The sequence below is a fragment of the Chinchilla lanigera genome, unplaced genomic scaffold, assembly GCF_000276665.1.
Source record: "Chinchilla lanigera isolate Chin_1 unplaced genomic scaffold, ChiLan1.0 scaffold00028, whole genome shotgun sequence".
Lineage (NCBI taxonomy): Eukaryota > Metazoa > Chordata > Mammalia > Rodentia > Chinchillidae > Chinchilla > Chinchilla lanigera.
The window spans coordinates 13,277,945-13,293,563 of NW_004955429.1; the positions used below are offsets into that span (position 1 = coordinate 13,277,945).

General features: G+C 59.3%; 1 protein-coding gene across 7 annotated transcripts in view; it reads left to right on the forward strand.

Moving 5' to 3' along the window:
• The window catches only part of Iqsec1 (IQ motif and Sec7 domain 1), a gene marked incomplete at its 3' end in the record, with an annotated part of 126,605 nt that overhangs the window by 31,360 nt on the left and 79,626 nt on the right, over nt 1–15,619 (forward strand). The window contains 1 exon segment of one of the 7 annotated variants that reach the window (XM_005386986.2): nt 3,664–4,104. In XM_005386986.2, the coding sequence (XP_005387043.2) occupies nt 4,037–4,104 (68 nt within the window). 7 annotated transcript variants of the gene reach the window in all.

Here is a 15,619-nt window from a genome sequence, read left to right on the forward strand (position 1 = left end):
AAAAAAAAAAAAAAAAAAAAAAAAAAAAAAAAAAAAAAAAAAAAAAAAACTGTGACACTGCAGGAGTATTAAAGGACAGCCACTTCTAGAATGACACCATCCACCTTCTCCATGGCCGAGAGGGCATGGGCAGAGCTCTAGGAAGAGACAGGGGCTGGCCATCATTTTGACTGGCTTCAGATGTCAGTGCCTGCCTCCTGGAGCTCCATGTGTCCCCCAGCCAGGACACCTGCAGTGGTGCCCAAGTTCCTGAAGAAAAGCTTCCCCTTGAATGTGTAGGAGACACCCCCAATCCTGTTTGTCCCTGCAGTGGCAAAACTCCGTGTATCTGTGTGATTATCTTCACACCTCTTGCACCCAGACCCTGGGAACAACTGACAGAGACCAGGCTCCGACCCCAGATCCCACCTTGGGCCGATCCCATCCCCCCACCGAGCCTCAGTTTCCTCATTGGCAAAAGAAAAGTGAAAAGGGAGAGAGTTGTTCATTCATTCAACTGGTACCTGTCCAACGGCCTCTCCTCTGGGCCAGAGCTCCTGCCGGGGGCAGGAGAAACCACTAGGCAAGCCCTGCACCCACCCTCCAGTCACTCCCAGTCTGGTGAATGCAGTCTTCCCGGCGCTGGCAGGGCCACGGGCACCTCGAGAAGGAGTCACAGAGGACTTCCCAGAGGAGGCGGCCTGCAGGCAAACACCCACACATGTTCTTCACTTGTTTACATGGGGTTAGCCTGGGTATCATCCGAAAACTAAATTTTTGCAAACATGTAAAACTCAAAGAAGCTGGGTGTGTTGTCCTTAAAGGCCAAGTTCACTGCGGTGTCAGCCTCTCCCAGGGAACAAACGTAGCCTTCTCTCTGGCTGCCGGTGGTGACTTCATCCCCAGCGGGCCGTGTGAGTCAGTGGGTGGAGGGCTGCCTGCGCTCCACAAACTCCACGAATGTTTCCATGCAGAGCTTGCTTTGTGTCCCTCCCTGGCTGTGGCTCCCTGAGTCCCAGGGGGCAGGAGGAGTGGCCCCTCACTCAGGCCCGCAGTGAATGCCAGGGCTTTTTAATGACACCAACTGTGAGTTATCCAGTCTGTCTGTTCTGGATGGAAACCTTTGCAAGCTCCCGCCGTGTCCCGCAGATGCCACATCTCATTGCCATTGAGGCTCACGTCCACATGGTCACGGTCACCGAGACCAGGAGGGGAGGGACTCTTAGTCCCATTTTGCAGAGGGGCAGACTGAGGCTCAGAGAGATAAGTCCTGGAGGAACCGAGGAATCCTAGAAGAATGTGGAGGCGACCCCTGTGCACAGAGAAGCCTCTGTAGGGTGGTGACAAGAGACAGGCTGAGACAGATAAATTGGCATTTAGGAAATTGTGGAGCACTTGGGCCCTTGTGTTCTTATCACAAAATGTAGAGACTGGGCTGGGGGTGCATCTCAGTGGTCAGCGTATGCTCAGTATGTGCAAGGGCCTGGATTCCACCCCCAGCACCGCCCAAAGAAGCAGGCGGCTGTCACCCTTCAGGGCTGATGAGAGGCAGGAGAGTTCATCATGACAAAAGCTGGGGAAGGGCTGGTCTCTTGCAGAGAGCAGGCTTGTGGCTCGTGCTCCCCCTAAGGTGTGCACATGTGCCCGGGCTGAGTCCCGGGGTGTCCGTCTGTCCATAGCTACGGGGCAAGGAAGCCTGGAACTGAGCCTAGTGCTCACCCTGGGCATGACAGAGCTATGATCAGTCCCAGCTGTGACTGGAGACCTGGGGCACCAGGGCAGTGTCAGGGACCCAACAGTGAGGCTGAGAGGAGGGTTCAGGAGGCCACAGACAGGTCGCTGTGTCACTTGCTGTAGCTCATCCATTGGCCCTGTGGGGACAAGGGGCTGGCATAAGGCAGAAGGGAGGGAACATATAAGGTGATAGATTGAAGGGTGAGTGGGTGGATGAGTGGATGGATGGATGGATGATTGGATAGATGAGGATGGATGGATGGATGGATGATTGAGAATGGATGGGTGGAGGAAGGGAGGGATGGATGGATGATTGTGTTGCTGAGTGGGTAAGCGGAAGGATGGACGGACGGATGGATGGATGATTAAATCGATGATGGTGGACAGACGGACAATTGGAAGGATGGATGATGACGGGGTAGATACAGTATGTGGCTAGGGAGATGAAGGCAGTGGCGAGAGGAAGGTGAGTGGAGGGAGGGAAGCGGGGTGGGTGAAAGAATGGGTGAGGGAGACTTGGGAGGAAGAGATGTGTGATGAAAAGCAAGCTGGGAGGAGACAAAGGGAAGGAAGAGGCAGGCAGATGGGCGGCTGTGTAAATACCAGGCTGAGTGGGCAGAGAAGTGTAAATAGAGGCTGCCGCCACCCACAAAGGGGCGCTGCGAAAACTCAGCCCACTAGGAGGACATTTCAGATAAACCCGAGTGGAGGCCTCAATTGAGAAGGCGAAGCCAGCGTGACAGGAGAGTTTCCGTAGGTCCCACAAGACAATGGGTGGCTTGAAAAGCGGTGAGCCTGCTGTCCACCGGGTGCTCGAGCTGAGGCCGGGCAGCTGTGTCTTGGGGGCCGTGAGCCCCTGGGGCAGGTGGGGCCTGCGATGGTGGCTTGTGAGCACGTGGAGGGAGGATGGGGGGTCTCCGAACGCCCCAGGAGCCGCGGCCTGTGTGGACACCCAGCTTGCTTTTGGATAAAAAGCTCCTTCTTGGCTCAGGTCAGACAGCAGGCAGCTGCTCATCTGTGCCGTGGGAACCAGGCTGGAATCTGAGACGAGATTCCCATCCTGCGCCGGCCAAAGCGCGGGCTGGGGACGGAGCAAGGCCTGCAGTGCTGGTGGGCAGGTGCCACCCCGCTCCGAGCCTGGTTGTCCTCCGGTGAGGTGGAACCTGGGGCCCAGCGGGCAGGACAGCTGTATCCGATACCCGGGGCACTGCAGGCTGCAGGTTCAGGCCCACCTGCCTTTTGGGAGACTTCCTGGGGGCTGTGTGTGGGGAGAAGTAGGGCGACCTTGATCTGTGAGTCACTGTCCCCACGGGCTCTGCCTGGGAAGCCCCAGCTGCCTCCCCTGGCTGGGCCGAGAGCAGCTGTTGGGGTGAAAAGCCCCAGGCGCCCCTCCCCAGCTGTCCAGGGCCCAGCCCTTCCGCCCGCCCGCCTCCATTCAAGGAGCTGGCCTCAGAGTCTCTGCCCTGCTTCCAACCTCCGCCACTCCTCAGGTGTCAACTTCCTCTATCCGTGCCTCAGTTTCCTCACACATAAAGGGAAGCCAATTAACTCTCTTGTGAGGCCCCTGGGGTAATTGGAGGGGTTAGTTGTGAACCTGTGCCACGCCCAAGAGGCAGAGGAAAACAAAGGCCAGAGAGGGGCAGGCCACAGCCAGTGTCACACAGCAGAGTGGCCTGGCCAGGCTGGACACTGCCTTGTGAGCCAAACGCAGGCCCTGGGCAGGGAGGCGGTCGCTGCCCTGCGGAGTCACCTGGATTTGGCCTTTGTTTGTCATCAACCCAGTGGAGCCAGGCAGCAGGGCAGCCCCTTCCCCCTCCCAGCTCCTCGGTGGGCTGGGCTGTGGCCAGGGAGGGCGGGTGTTGGGTTTAGGCCTCTGGGGAGATGGGGAGGATGTGGCTCGCCCTCTGCCTCCGCCTCTCCTCCCTCCCCCCTCCCTCCTGAGGTCTCCTCTCCAGCCCAGGCCGCTGTACTCTGCACTCTCCGGGCAGGCAGTCGCCCCCCACCGTCCCGCCCGGTGACTCAGGCTCCCCTGGCCCTCAGCCACCACAATCTCCTGGCCGGAGGCAGCGGGGTGTGCAGAAGCCCGAGTGTGAGGGACGCTGGCCGGGAGGGTCCAGCGCTGCCGCTAACCGGAGTCGGGACCTGCTGCGGCCAGAAGGCGGCCAGAGCCCCCGGGGCCTCCGTCTCCCTGGCCTTGGGCTTTTCCTTTCTTTGTCCCACCATGAAGAAGGAAGTGACCTGAGGGCCCCGAGGAGAGCCCCGGCCCCGGGGAGGACAGCCAGGGTGGTGCTGTGGCGCTGAGCCACGCTCGCGTCTCCCGGGCATGAAGGGCGATGGCAGCCCCGCGTGGGGCCTGATGTGGAAGTACTGCATCTCCGTGAGGACCCTCAGGTACCGGGAAACGTGCCCAGGGAAGGGAGGTGACTACTTCCACCGTCGCCAGCCTCAGGGCAGGTTGCAGGGCTGTGCAAGGCCCAGGAGGGCACAGGGTGGAGCGCAGGAAAGGCTGCACCTGGCTCCCATGGAGAACCCTGACGTTTCTGGCATTGGGCTAGGGCAGCGCGTGCCCGCTGGGGAGGGAATGGCCTACCCAGGTGCAGTGTGCACAGGGCCCGGGGTTTGTTCCACCACCCGCTGGCCCTGGGCTCCACTGTGTGACCTCAGCTCTGCCCCGGACCTCTCTGATCCTAGTAGGCGTCAGCAAAATGCAGCTCACAGTCATTCCTTTTGTGCACCGTGCGGCGACCGTTTCATGTGGCATTTGTAGCCCCAGGGCCGGGGATCCAGCAGGTGCCGAGGTGCAGCGTGGCTGTGGCATTGTTAGACATGTGAAGGGGCGGCTTCCTCTCTGCATGCTTTTAGGATTAGTGTGAGGATTCAGTGAGGTAATACACACAGAGCGGGGCCTGGCAGGCCCCTGGTGTGCAGGAACTGCAGGGCTGATGACGCTGTTGTTGTTGCTATTGTTACCAAACCTTCTCAGCGCACCCCAGGGAGGTGCCTGGACCGGCGTCCTGGCTGGGGGAGTGCAGGGGGGGAGCCCAGCCCAAGGAGGGGACCCACCTGAGCTGTCAGCCTCTGCAGCCGCTAAACCACACGGCCAGAGCACTGGAAGCTGGGGATCTTGCACAAGGCTGGGCGCCTCCTCTGAACAGAAGGTGGCAGGGGTCTTCGTTTGCAGGGGGGCCTCGCACCACCACCCCCTTGGAGTGTGTCTTTGTATTTTAGACCGCACTGAAGGGGGCAGATTTTATTTAAAGAGGAGAATTGAAAGCTTCTCCCTTTTTGCTACCCCCACTGTACAAACGATCTAACTTCCGCCCTCTCTCCCTTCCTGATGCCCTTCTTCCCTTTCCACCTTCCTTCCTTCCCTCTTTTCTTCCTTCTTTTTTCCTTATTCCTTCCTTCCTTTTTCCTTTTCCTTCCCAAAATACCTGCGGCTGCATACAGGAAATACCTACAGTAAAATAATTTAGAAAACATCAAGATCAGGAAAAGCACAATCCAGAAGAGGATGTCAGGGACCCAGGGTAAATCAGGGTCATCCTCAATAAAACAAAACCAAGACACCCGGGGGCCTGAGGTCCTTTTGTTCAGGTGAATATTGCCCGGCTTCCTGGCAGCTAGAGGAAGTGGAGATGCAGCCACATAGGTCTCTGCTGCTCGGTGACAGTGCGGGAGCCCTGGCATGGAGGGCCTGGGGGCTGGGAAGACTTGGGGGAACCGGGCAGACAGGGGGGTGAGGTGTGTTCTTAGCAAGGCTCTGGAGGGAGCCAGTGGCTGCACCCCCAGGCCTGGGGGAGACCTCCTGGGATGGGCGGCTGAACCCGCCTGACGCTCTCTTCCGGCGAACCAGAGCTGAAATGTCTTGCCTCCCATGCGTGCAGAGGTTTCCAGCTCGGCCTTGGGGGAACCTCAGGGGCTGCTGACAGGACGCAGCCTCTTGGGCTGGGAGATGGGCTCTCTGTGCCTCGGTTCCCATCCACAGAACGGGATGGGGTGGAGCCTCTGTGCAGGCCCACGGAGCCCTCATGTCTGTGATGCAAGAGTGGTGGGGCGGGTGTGGTCGCCATAGTTCACACAGGGTTTGCCCTGGCCCCACACGGAGGATCTGGCGGCCCCGTCTGCACAGCCGCGGAGGACGGCCCTGGTCGGGTCCCAGAGCAGCGCTCTTTGGTTGTCCCCCCAAACAACTGAGGCTGCCCCCAGGGCGAGCTCGACCCCCCGCCAGCCAGTGCGGGCGCGGCGAGATCCTGGCCCCTGGGCTGCCCGGGAGACCTGAGTCAGCCCCTCCACGGCCTGAGGAGAGGCTGGCGGCTGCTGCAGGGACACATTGGAGGTTGCAGCACATATTTTCCCACTTGCGTCTTCAGATTCCCTTTGCATGCGCCGGTCACCCCTGGCCGGGTCCCGCTCACATCTGGAAAAGCGTGAGGTGTGCACAGAGCGGCTGCTGGCGGGCCAGCCCTGGCCCTCTGCCGCGGACTCGGGAGGCTCCAGCTCGGAAGCCGGGATGGGATCTCCGGAACCGCAGCCAGCCGGGGTCTCCAAGGAGGCCTTCTGGCTCAAGGCCAGGGGGCAGAACAGCTGGGGAACTGGCACACTGGGGTGCAAAGCCAGCAACGCTTGGTGGTAAGAAGGACTGTTCCATGCCAGCCCTGGGTCTCTCTGGGAATCGGAGTGGGGTCAGACGGTAGGCTTGGTGGCAAACTCGTCAGTTACCAGGCCAGTGCACCACTGTCACCCCACCCCTCACCTGCGTCCCCTTCCTTTCCTCCAAGCCTCTGTGGGGCAGGAGTGGAAAGAGCACGGGCTTGGGTGGGTGCCCTTAGCTAAGACCCAGCGTGGCCCCTTCTCCTGTGAAAGCGACTTGAAGAGCCATGGAGAAGGTGTGGTGCCTGCTGCCTGCCCTGGCTGGGGAGGACGCCGTGCAGGACGGGAGGCCCGGTCACCAGTGAGGAGCTGGCTGTGGCCCTCAAGCAAGCTCCCTCCCCCCAGCCACCTTCCCCTGAGTACTCGGCTGGGGCCTGTGTCCCTGGCAGGCCTTGCTCCGTGGCACTGCCCGGTACCCCTACCCATCTCCGGCCTCTCTCGGTCAGGCAGGAGAATCACGCTTGCATCTGCATTATTTGGGGCAAGAAAGATGGTTTTGTGTCCTGAGAGCCAGTGGGTTTGTGGCCTCCTGGTGGGCTGGGGCAGCCAGGGACACACAGGGCTGGGATGCTGGGCTGGGCGGGTTGCAGCTGGGCCACTCAGGCCTGCCCCTCGCTCCTCCCCCACTGCAGCTGCATGTGGCCCGAGGGCCGGGGAGCAGTTGGCAGCCCGGCTCAGGGAGCTTCCAGGGGGCGTCTCGGACAGCGAGCCACCTGGTACCCCAGGGCGGGACCAGGGAGCTCCCCTCCTCAGGCCTGTGCTGTGCGCCCCTGGCAAAGTCCCTCCGGAGCAGGTCATGCTTCCTTGCTGTGTCGCCTCTCCCGCCACACGGGAACGGGGCACCCTGGCCCTGCACGCTGGGCCCTCAGCTCTTCTGCCCCCAAGTCTTGGGTCCTTGGCTGTGGCCAGGACAGCCTGAGGCCGTGGATGGTGTCTCCTGCTCCACCCACCCAGCTATCCTCTGGGACGTGGCCGAGGCTGACCTGTCCCTCTTGAGCAGGGCCCAGGGCGGAGTCTGGGATGGGATGGGGCCAGGCCGGGTGAGAGCAGCTGGGCAGAGGGTGCTGTGGTGTGGTGGAGAAGCCTCCTGTGCCCGTCCAAGGATGAATGGGTGGGCAAACTGGGTGACGCCACACACAGGGACATCATTCAGTCCCAGGAGGGACCGCATTTCTGACACATTCTGCTGAGAGAAAGAAGCCAGTCGGATATTATCTGACTCAGTTTACAGGAAGTGCCCAACACTGACAAACCCCTAGCCATGGCCTTCAGATGGGACACGGGCCGGCCACGGGGAGCAGGCGAGGAGCTGCCTAGGAGGTGGCCCTGTGTGGGGACAGGAGCTGAGTCCCCAGAGCCCCTACCCGGCCTGGAGGGGGTCGGGTCAGCCCTGCCCTGCCCTCAGCACCCTGGTGCCTTTTAGGCCCGAGCTGCTTTCAAAGTAAGTAGGGCGCCCTCTCTTCAGGGCGGCCTCTCGCGTCGCTTTGCCCTGCCAGCTCCAGCTGGCTGCGCCCTTGCGGTGGCCAGAGACCCAGCCGGGGCCCGGCCCTCCGCAGAAAGCAGCTTCTCCCGAAACTCGAGTGGCCCCGAAACGCGATCGGTCACGAGAGACTGGCAGGGAGGCCGCTGTATTATTCATGGTCTGGGCCCGGTCCAGGGCGGCCACCGGGACTGGCAGTGCCCCGAGGCCCTGTGCAGAGCAGGCAGAGCTCAGGCAGGCGGGGCCCCGGGGTGACGGGCACCCCGTCCCCGGGTGTGGTTTCCTGGACGCTGGCTGAGCAGAGAGGAAGTCAGACGTCAGGACCCGGGGTGGGCAGGGCCCACGGTTCCTCATCCCCTGGGGCCACAGAGGCAGCCAGGCCCAGGGCTCCAGGGACCAGTGCCCCCTCCTGACACTGTGAGTAGCACCCGGGCTGGGCGGCCTGGAGAACTGGGGGGTGGGGGCAGCCTGCCGGCTAAGGGTCCCTAGCATGGCATGGGGGTGCACACTGCTCCAAAGAACAGCTTCGGGGGATCTATTCCTCCCCTAGAATGCTTCTGGGCCTGCGCTGGCTCTGGGTGCAGGGGTTTCCCACAGTGGCCGTAAGGGGAAACTTGGTTTGCTCGCCTGAGCATGGGGCCACCCCCAGTCTCTTGGGGTAGATATTTATCCCAGCACCTCAGCCCGCACAGACTGCCAGAGGGTTGGTTCTGGCTCTTCCCCTGGGCCTTCACAGCAGCCTGAGAAAGAGGAGCTCTTCGAACGCACATCCCATAGCGGAGTAAACTGAGGCCCATGGAGGACACAGCTGTCCGGGGCTCCAGGAACATAGTGCAGTTTCCTCCCTGGCGTTGATGTCGCCCACTCAGTCAGGGGCCGTGGAGCAGGAGGCTTGGCCAGGCCCTGGGCTCCTCCGCCCCCACTTCCTGGCCTCTCCCCACCCCCACCCCGCCAGGCCCACCTGACACTGACAGCTTCTGGTTCTTTCTGAAAAGGTCCAGAGTGGAACCTTAATATCTGCAGACCCTGGGGCTAGGAGGGGCCTGGGGTGTGGTCCCCCTTGGCACTGTGCCCTGAGGAATCCCCTTTAATGGGGAAAGAGAGGGTTCATCCATACTCCCAGGGACATTCCCTGCTTCCCTTCCATGTAAGCCTCACAGAACTCCGAAAGAGAGGACTTTCCCCTTTGGCGACATGAGGCCCTGGGCGGGAGGTGCTGGGGCGTCTGTCCAGCATCCTTTGGAGCCGAGCAGCCATTTTTCTGAGGCACGGTGGGCAAGAGTGAGATTCTGAGTGGGACCTAGAAGATGTGACCAGGAGCCAGGACAGCTGTGTCCAGACTTACATGGTGAGGACCAGCCTCTCCCTCCTGAGGCCTCCTGTCCTTGCCTGAGATGGCCGAGGAATTAGGAAGCTTTCAACACCCTATGACTATGACTTCATGCCCATCATTTAGTCATTCAATTACTTCACAAGCATGTATTGGGCACCTGCTGCATGCCAAGTGCTCCTTGTCTCTAGGGATTTGATAGTGATAAACCAAATATCACTGCTGCTCAGTGTTGGATCAAATAACATAAAACTAGACTAAGACACGCACATGCAGTGCATCAGGGATGATGTGTTCCTTCCGCAGGCACCGCTGTGCATGGGGACAGATGAGAGGGAGGGGTAAATGATGGGTGGGTGTTAGTGTTTGTTTTTGTTCTTTTGAGACAGAGTCTTGCTGTGTAGCCCAGGCTGACCTTGCACTCTGGTGATCCTCTCTCCTCAGCCTCCTAAATGCTAGGATTACAGATGTGAGTCTCATCCCTGCTCTATAGCCATGTGACCTTGTGACAAGCCACCTAGTCAGTCAGTGAGGACTTTCTTAGTTGCGTGTGACAGAAAGTTAAAATCAAACAGGCTTGTGCAGAAAAGAGGCTTCTTTGGCTCATGGAACTTGGAAGCATACAGGGTAATGGGCTTCAGGAATGGCTGGATCCAGGATTTTGGACTTTTCAACCCTTACTTACTGCTTCACCTTGGTTCTACCCGGACCATAGCAAGTACTCAGAAAACGTTAGTCATCGCCTCCATCAGCCCTGCAAAGGGCAGCTAGCGGCAAGGGCCAGGCTGCAGGGAGCACCGTAGTATTACGGGCTTGAGGATGTTCCAGTGGCCTGGGGAATTTGGGAGGAGGAAAGAAGTTATCGCCCAGGGCCAACAGGGCTGAGGAGGGCCTGAGCTCCCGGGCCTGGGGGAGCCAGAGGAGGAGCCTCAGAGTTCTCACCTCCAGGGCTGCGGGGGAGGGAGGCTTCCTGGAGGAGGTGGTTTCTGAGCTAGGCTTGGAGCACTGGAGGGCTGGGCTGGGGACCGAGACGATGGAGCAGGAGTCTGGGGCCAGCCTCAGCACGGCGCACAGCCTGGACTCGGTCCCTGGATTCCCGGGTGCTGCAGGAGTAGAATGCGCTGTCAGGAAGCACCTTCGTGAGTGGTCTGGTCGGCCGCTCTGCAGAGAAGGAGCAGCGTGGCTTCCAGGTCGGGAGCTGCTGCCGATCACCTGCTCTGCGGGTCCGTGGCCCATGTGTGGCCACACACTTAGAATTTGGGACGCGATCGGCGGCTTCTGGGTGCCACCCACGCTAATGCTGGGTCTACGGGGAAGTCACTGCAGAAGCGCGTGTTGAACCACCTTCCCAGCAGAGGGACCGCCACACTCCGTCATTCTGAAATCTGGGGCCCTGTCACAGCCGGGCTCCCCCGCACGGGCAGGGACAGCCACCTGCTCGGGTGCACAGTGCGGCCAGCCTGGGCCTGTGCTCTGAGGGCTCCGTGTGCAGCTACACCGCAGCCCCACCGCACCCGCTGCCCGGCTCAGCCAGCGGGAAGAAGGTGGGCTGGGAGGCAGAGGTGGGGCCCCACTTCCCCATTTGGAGCTGTGACGCTGTGGGCACTGCACCTGCTCTTACCGCTTAGCGTCTCGGTTTCCTTGTAAAGTGAGGCTAGCAGCTGGCTGTAATGGTGCATACCCGTAATCTCAGCACCAGGAAGGCTGAAGCAGGAGGAGCGCCATGAGTTTGAGGCTGGCCTGGGGTATATAGTGAGTTCAAGGCCAGCCTGAACTGCATAGTGAGACCCTGTCTCAAAAAAAAAAAAAGGACCAAGACAAAATCAGTAAATAATAAATTTTAAAAAAAGAAACATTCCATTCTCAATTTGATCTTTTCTTTTTCTTTTTCTTTTTTTGGTCTTTTTTGAGACAGGGTCTTGCTATGCAGTTCAGGCTGGCTTGGAGCTCACTTTATAGCCCAGGCTGGTCTCGAACTCACAACGACCCTCCTACCTCAGCCTCTGGACTGCTGGGATTACAGGTGTGTGCCGCCACGCCCAGCTCAGTTTGGTCTTAAAATTCTCAATTTGATCTTAAAAATCTTTAAAAAATGGTCCTGTTTGCCAGTGTGGACTTCAGCAAAGTGAGAAATTGGTTCCAACTCTAAGCCCCTCCCCGCAGGGTGGGCCCGGGGTTCAGGAAATGCAGGCATGGTTCTGTAAAACCGGAAGTTTGTGAAATCCTGGGTTGCTACAGATGTTCATTTCTTAAATGATTCAGTGAGACCAAGCATCAAAGAGGAAAAAGAGAGACCAGTGTACTTCACCCAGGGCTGTAAGCGGGGTGATTGGGACAGAGCCAGGGGGAGCCACAGTGGATACTCGGGCTACCTGACCTTGAACTCTGTTGATCTTCCTGCCTCAGCCTTCCAAGTACTAGGATGACAGGCGTGTGCCACCATGCCTAGGGAGGAGGTAGTGCATTTGGGCTGCAGCACTTGGGGCCCTGCCTGGGGAATTTCTGGGGGAAGTGGCGAAAGGGAGGTGACTCCCCAGCTGGCCCAACCCAGGTCAGGTGGGGGATGGGAAGCAGCTGTGCCTACTTCCTGTTCTGGCTCGAAAGACTTGCCAGGTGACAGTCCTATCTTCCAGATGACATCACACACCCTCAGAGGCCACTCTGCCCACATCCTCAGAGCACAAATGGGAAACCAAGGTCAGGGACGCAATACGCCTTCATCTGCCCCTATGCAGAGAGGCCTGATGGCCAGGGGACCGCTCCTAGGCTGCACTGTGCCTCACGGTATGACCTAGGGACCAGTTTCAGGGCCACTCTGGACCTCAGGTTGACATTTGCAAAAGATACCTATTGTAGTCACAGAGTAGGCAAATGTAAAGGCTGTCAGAAGACCCTCGCCCAGGGCCCGGCACCTTGCGCATGTTAGGATTCCTCTTTTGTTTTCGTTTTTTGAGACAGGGTCTTGCTGGGTAGAGCAGGCTGGCTTTGAACTCACTTTGTAGCCCAGGCTGCCCTCGAACTTGTGGCGATGCTCCTGCCTCAGCCTCCTGAGTGCAAAGATTATAGACGTGGGCCAGCACACTCACATTCAGATCCCTTCTTTTTTATGATAGACTCAGAATCAGCGGAGCATCTTCTATCCTAAGAGCTCCCCTTCCTGCCCTGGGAGCAGGGTCGAGCAAGGACCTCCATGACCACTTCACACAGCTACTATCTGCGGGGCACGGCGCATGCTGGGTGGCAACACCGCCCAAGAGCCCTCCCTCCTGGGGCTGGCATTTGGGACTCGGGGGAAAAGAAATCACAAGGCAACAAGCCACAGCACAAGGTCTTTGCAGTGTGGCAGCAAAGGGGGCACAGCAGGTGAACGTGGCGCCATGACATGCAGGTGGTCAGCAAGGTTCCTCCGAGGAAGGGACCACAGGCCAAGGAGGGGGTGGCAGAGGGAAGAGCAATGTGGACAGAAGCCCAGGGATTTAGGCTCAAAGAACAGGGCCCCTGCTGGACGGTGACCACCTCGTCCTGTAGACATTGGCTGGCCCGACCAGCCAGGCCGCCTCTATGCCCAGCCCGCTTGGAGGGGAGGTGCTCGGCTCAACCCGGAGCCCGACCAAGGGTGACAGGGTGGCGCTGGCGGAGGGACACAGCCAGGAGCCCCTCGCTGGCCCTGACCTTGCTCCTTACTGGGCTCCGTCCTCCATGGAGACACCAGGCACACGGGTCACCAGAGCAGCTCTGACCTGCGGGCGGTCCTGGGCTTGGTGACATTGTGGGGACCTCTCGGTGCCTGGGCTCTGCTGGCTGGGCTGAGACCTGGTCTTAAACGACTCTGGCTGGATTCTAGGGTGGGGATTTGGGTTAGAACCGCAGGTGTTTGTGTCCAAAAAGGAAGAAAAAACCATTCTGGTGTTGAAACCCTAAGGACATTTGTCCCTAAATGCATCCCGTTTCCTGCTTAGCCACTGTTGCTGCCGGCTGGGGCTGGTTGCAAAGGGGGGTTGCTGGCTGTGACGCTGACATCCTTTCCCAAAGCGGAGATGCGCCTGCTCACCAAAGACTGCCTGTTTTCTTTTCCTTTTTTTCTTTTCTTTTTTCCGGTGCTGGGGATGGAACCTAGCGCCTTTGCCCTGAGCCACATGTGCAGCCCTTTCTATTTTTTAAGACAAGGCCTCACAAAGTTGCTAAGTTGCCCAGGCTAGGATGGAACTTGGGATCCTCCTGCCTCAGCCTGCCATAGTGCTGGAATGACAGAAGTGCGCCACCACACAGGCAGGTGGCGGGGGCAGTCTTCTACTGGCACAGACCAGGAAGATGGGGTTAGGTGGCCAGGTCAGGAGTCCCCAGGAAGGCCAGCAGTGGGATTCTGGGCCAGACTTCACGACAAGCCCTTGTGTCCCAGCCCTGGCCCCAGTATGGGAGGATCACAGGGGTCTCATGGGGACTGATGCTTGCACCTCTGCTGGAAAAGGCTGGTGTCTCTGTTCCCCAAAAGTTGTACTCTAAGGGAGTCAGAGCTGCAAGGACTTGGCGAAGTCACCCTCAGGCCGTGTTCCCACAGGACAGAGGTGTTGTGTGCTGGGCTGGGGATGGACAGGAAAGGCGCTAATAACAAACTGAGCATATAGGGGCCCTTGTCAGGGGCAGGGGGAAGGGCAGCGGGGACGAGACCTGTCCTGGCTGCAATGCGAACATGGGGTTTTTTCGGGTTTGTTGTAATTGTCACTTTCTGGGTTGTTGGGACTGGAACTCAGGCTCAGGCACTTTACCTATACCCCCAGCCTATTTACTCTACCCTGTCTTTGTGAGACAGGGTCTCGCTATGAGCAGGTAGCCCAGGCTGGCCTTGAACTCATGATCCTGCTGCCTCAGCCTCCCCAGGGCTTTAAAACTTTTTTAAAATCAGGGTCTCCTTCTGTTGCCCGGGCTGGCCTCAAACTCCTGAGCTCAAAAGACCCTCCAGCCTCAGCCTCCTGCCCAGCTGGAACTGCGGGCATGTGCCCCCATGCCTGGCTTAACACGTGATATTTTTATCGGGGCCCAAATGTGTGTGTGAGGACTGTCCCAAGCCTGATCTCACTGGCTTCTCAGAAGGAATGCTATCTAGCTGGAATAGTTCTCTTTTGCAGCTGGGTAAATTGAGGCAGCCAGGCCATTTGCCCAAATTCCTTACCAGCCAGAAAAACAATAGCATTCTAATGGGGCCCGGCCTGAGCTTTCTCCAGAGGCGGAGGGCTGTCCCGTGGGGGCGGGGTAGAGACCCTTGTGCTCCCCACCCCGTGGTGCCCAAGCGCACCCCCACCTTCTTCCTAGTGTCCCAGACCTCGGTCACCTGCATCATCCAAACGGCAGCCGGCCTGGATGTGATGTGGAGGGTGACCCCTGCTGCCAGGTGGGAGATGGGAAAGGACCCTCCGGAGGAGACGGGGCAGCCAAGGGGACGTGGGCTCGTGTCCGCTCCTCAGCCGCTTCCCCACCCCGCGGGGGACCCGGCTTCGTGATTCCCACCGCAGAGCCCCTGAGAGCCCTGTTCCCATTCAGAGCCCGGCCTGAGCGCCAGCCTGCGCCTCCCACATGCCTCTTCCTTTGGTTGCTCTGGGTCTCTGCTCTGTTTCAAATGGGAAGGAGCCCAGGCGTGGTGGTGCACAGCTGTAACCCGAGCACCCAGCTCTCAGGAGGCTGAGGCAGGAGGTTCATCATGAGCTGGGTCCCTGTGACAGCCCAGGGCAGGCGGAAAATGTCCCCAGACCGGGACCGAGAGCAGTGTTGATTAACACTGTGGCAGGCACTGTCCCTTCGGTGGCTCTCCACAGAGGCGTAGGACGGCGTGGACCCGGAAGGCTTCGGGGTGGGGGACAGTCCCTAGGGGAAGTGCTTGCTGCTTCCAGACAGGGTGCGGTTGTGAGCGGGTGGCATGGCGCCCTGCTGCCCTAGTCCTGGGGTTTTGTTTCTGTTTTGAGGTGCTGGGGACAGAAGGTGATTACCAAGAGTAAAAGTGGGTGCTGCCAGGCCCCTCGAGGCCCAGCCTGGGAAGGGGCCAGCTGTCACGTCTCTGCATTCTGCTGGTCAAGCGGAGGGGACACAGCCCCAGCTCAGGGTGGGAGGGAGGGACAAGGTCCGCCGGGGACAGAGGAGGGGACCGAGAGGAGGAATGTTGACCTTGTTCGGACCCCCAGGGGGACCTGTCATCAGGATTTGCCGGGCCCTGTGTCCCATCGGATGGGTTCTAAAGTTACTGTTGCCTGGCTTGTACACAGCCCCTGGGTTTGTGGACACTGCCCTTGCTGAGAGGACGGGTGACCTTCAGGTGCCAGCTGGGGACGGGGACACCTAAGTGGCCGCCCCCCTTCAGGGACTTGTCACTGTTAAGCCGCTATACCTTGGCTGCCTGGGACAGTAGCCACTAGCCCTGAGTGCCATTTAAATTTTTTTTTTTTTATTTTAAA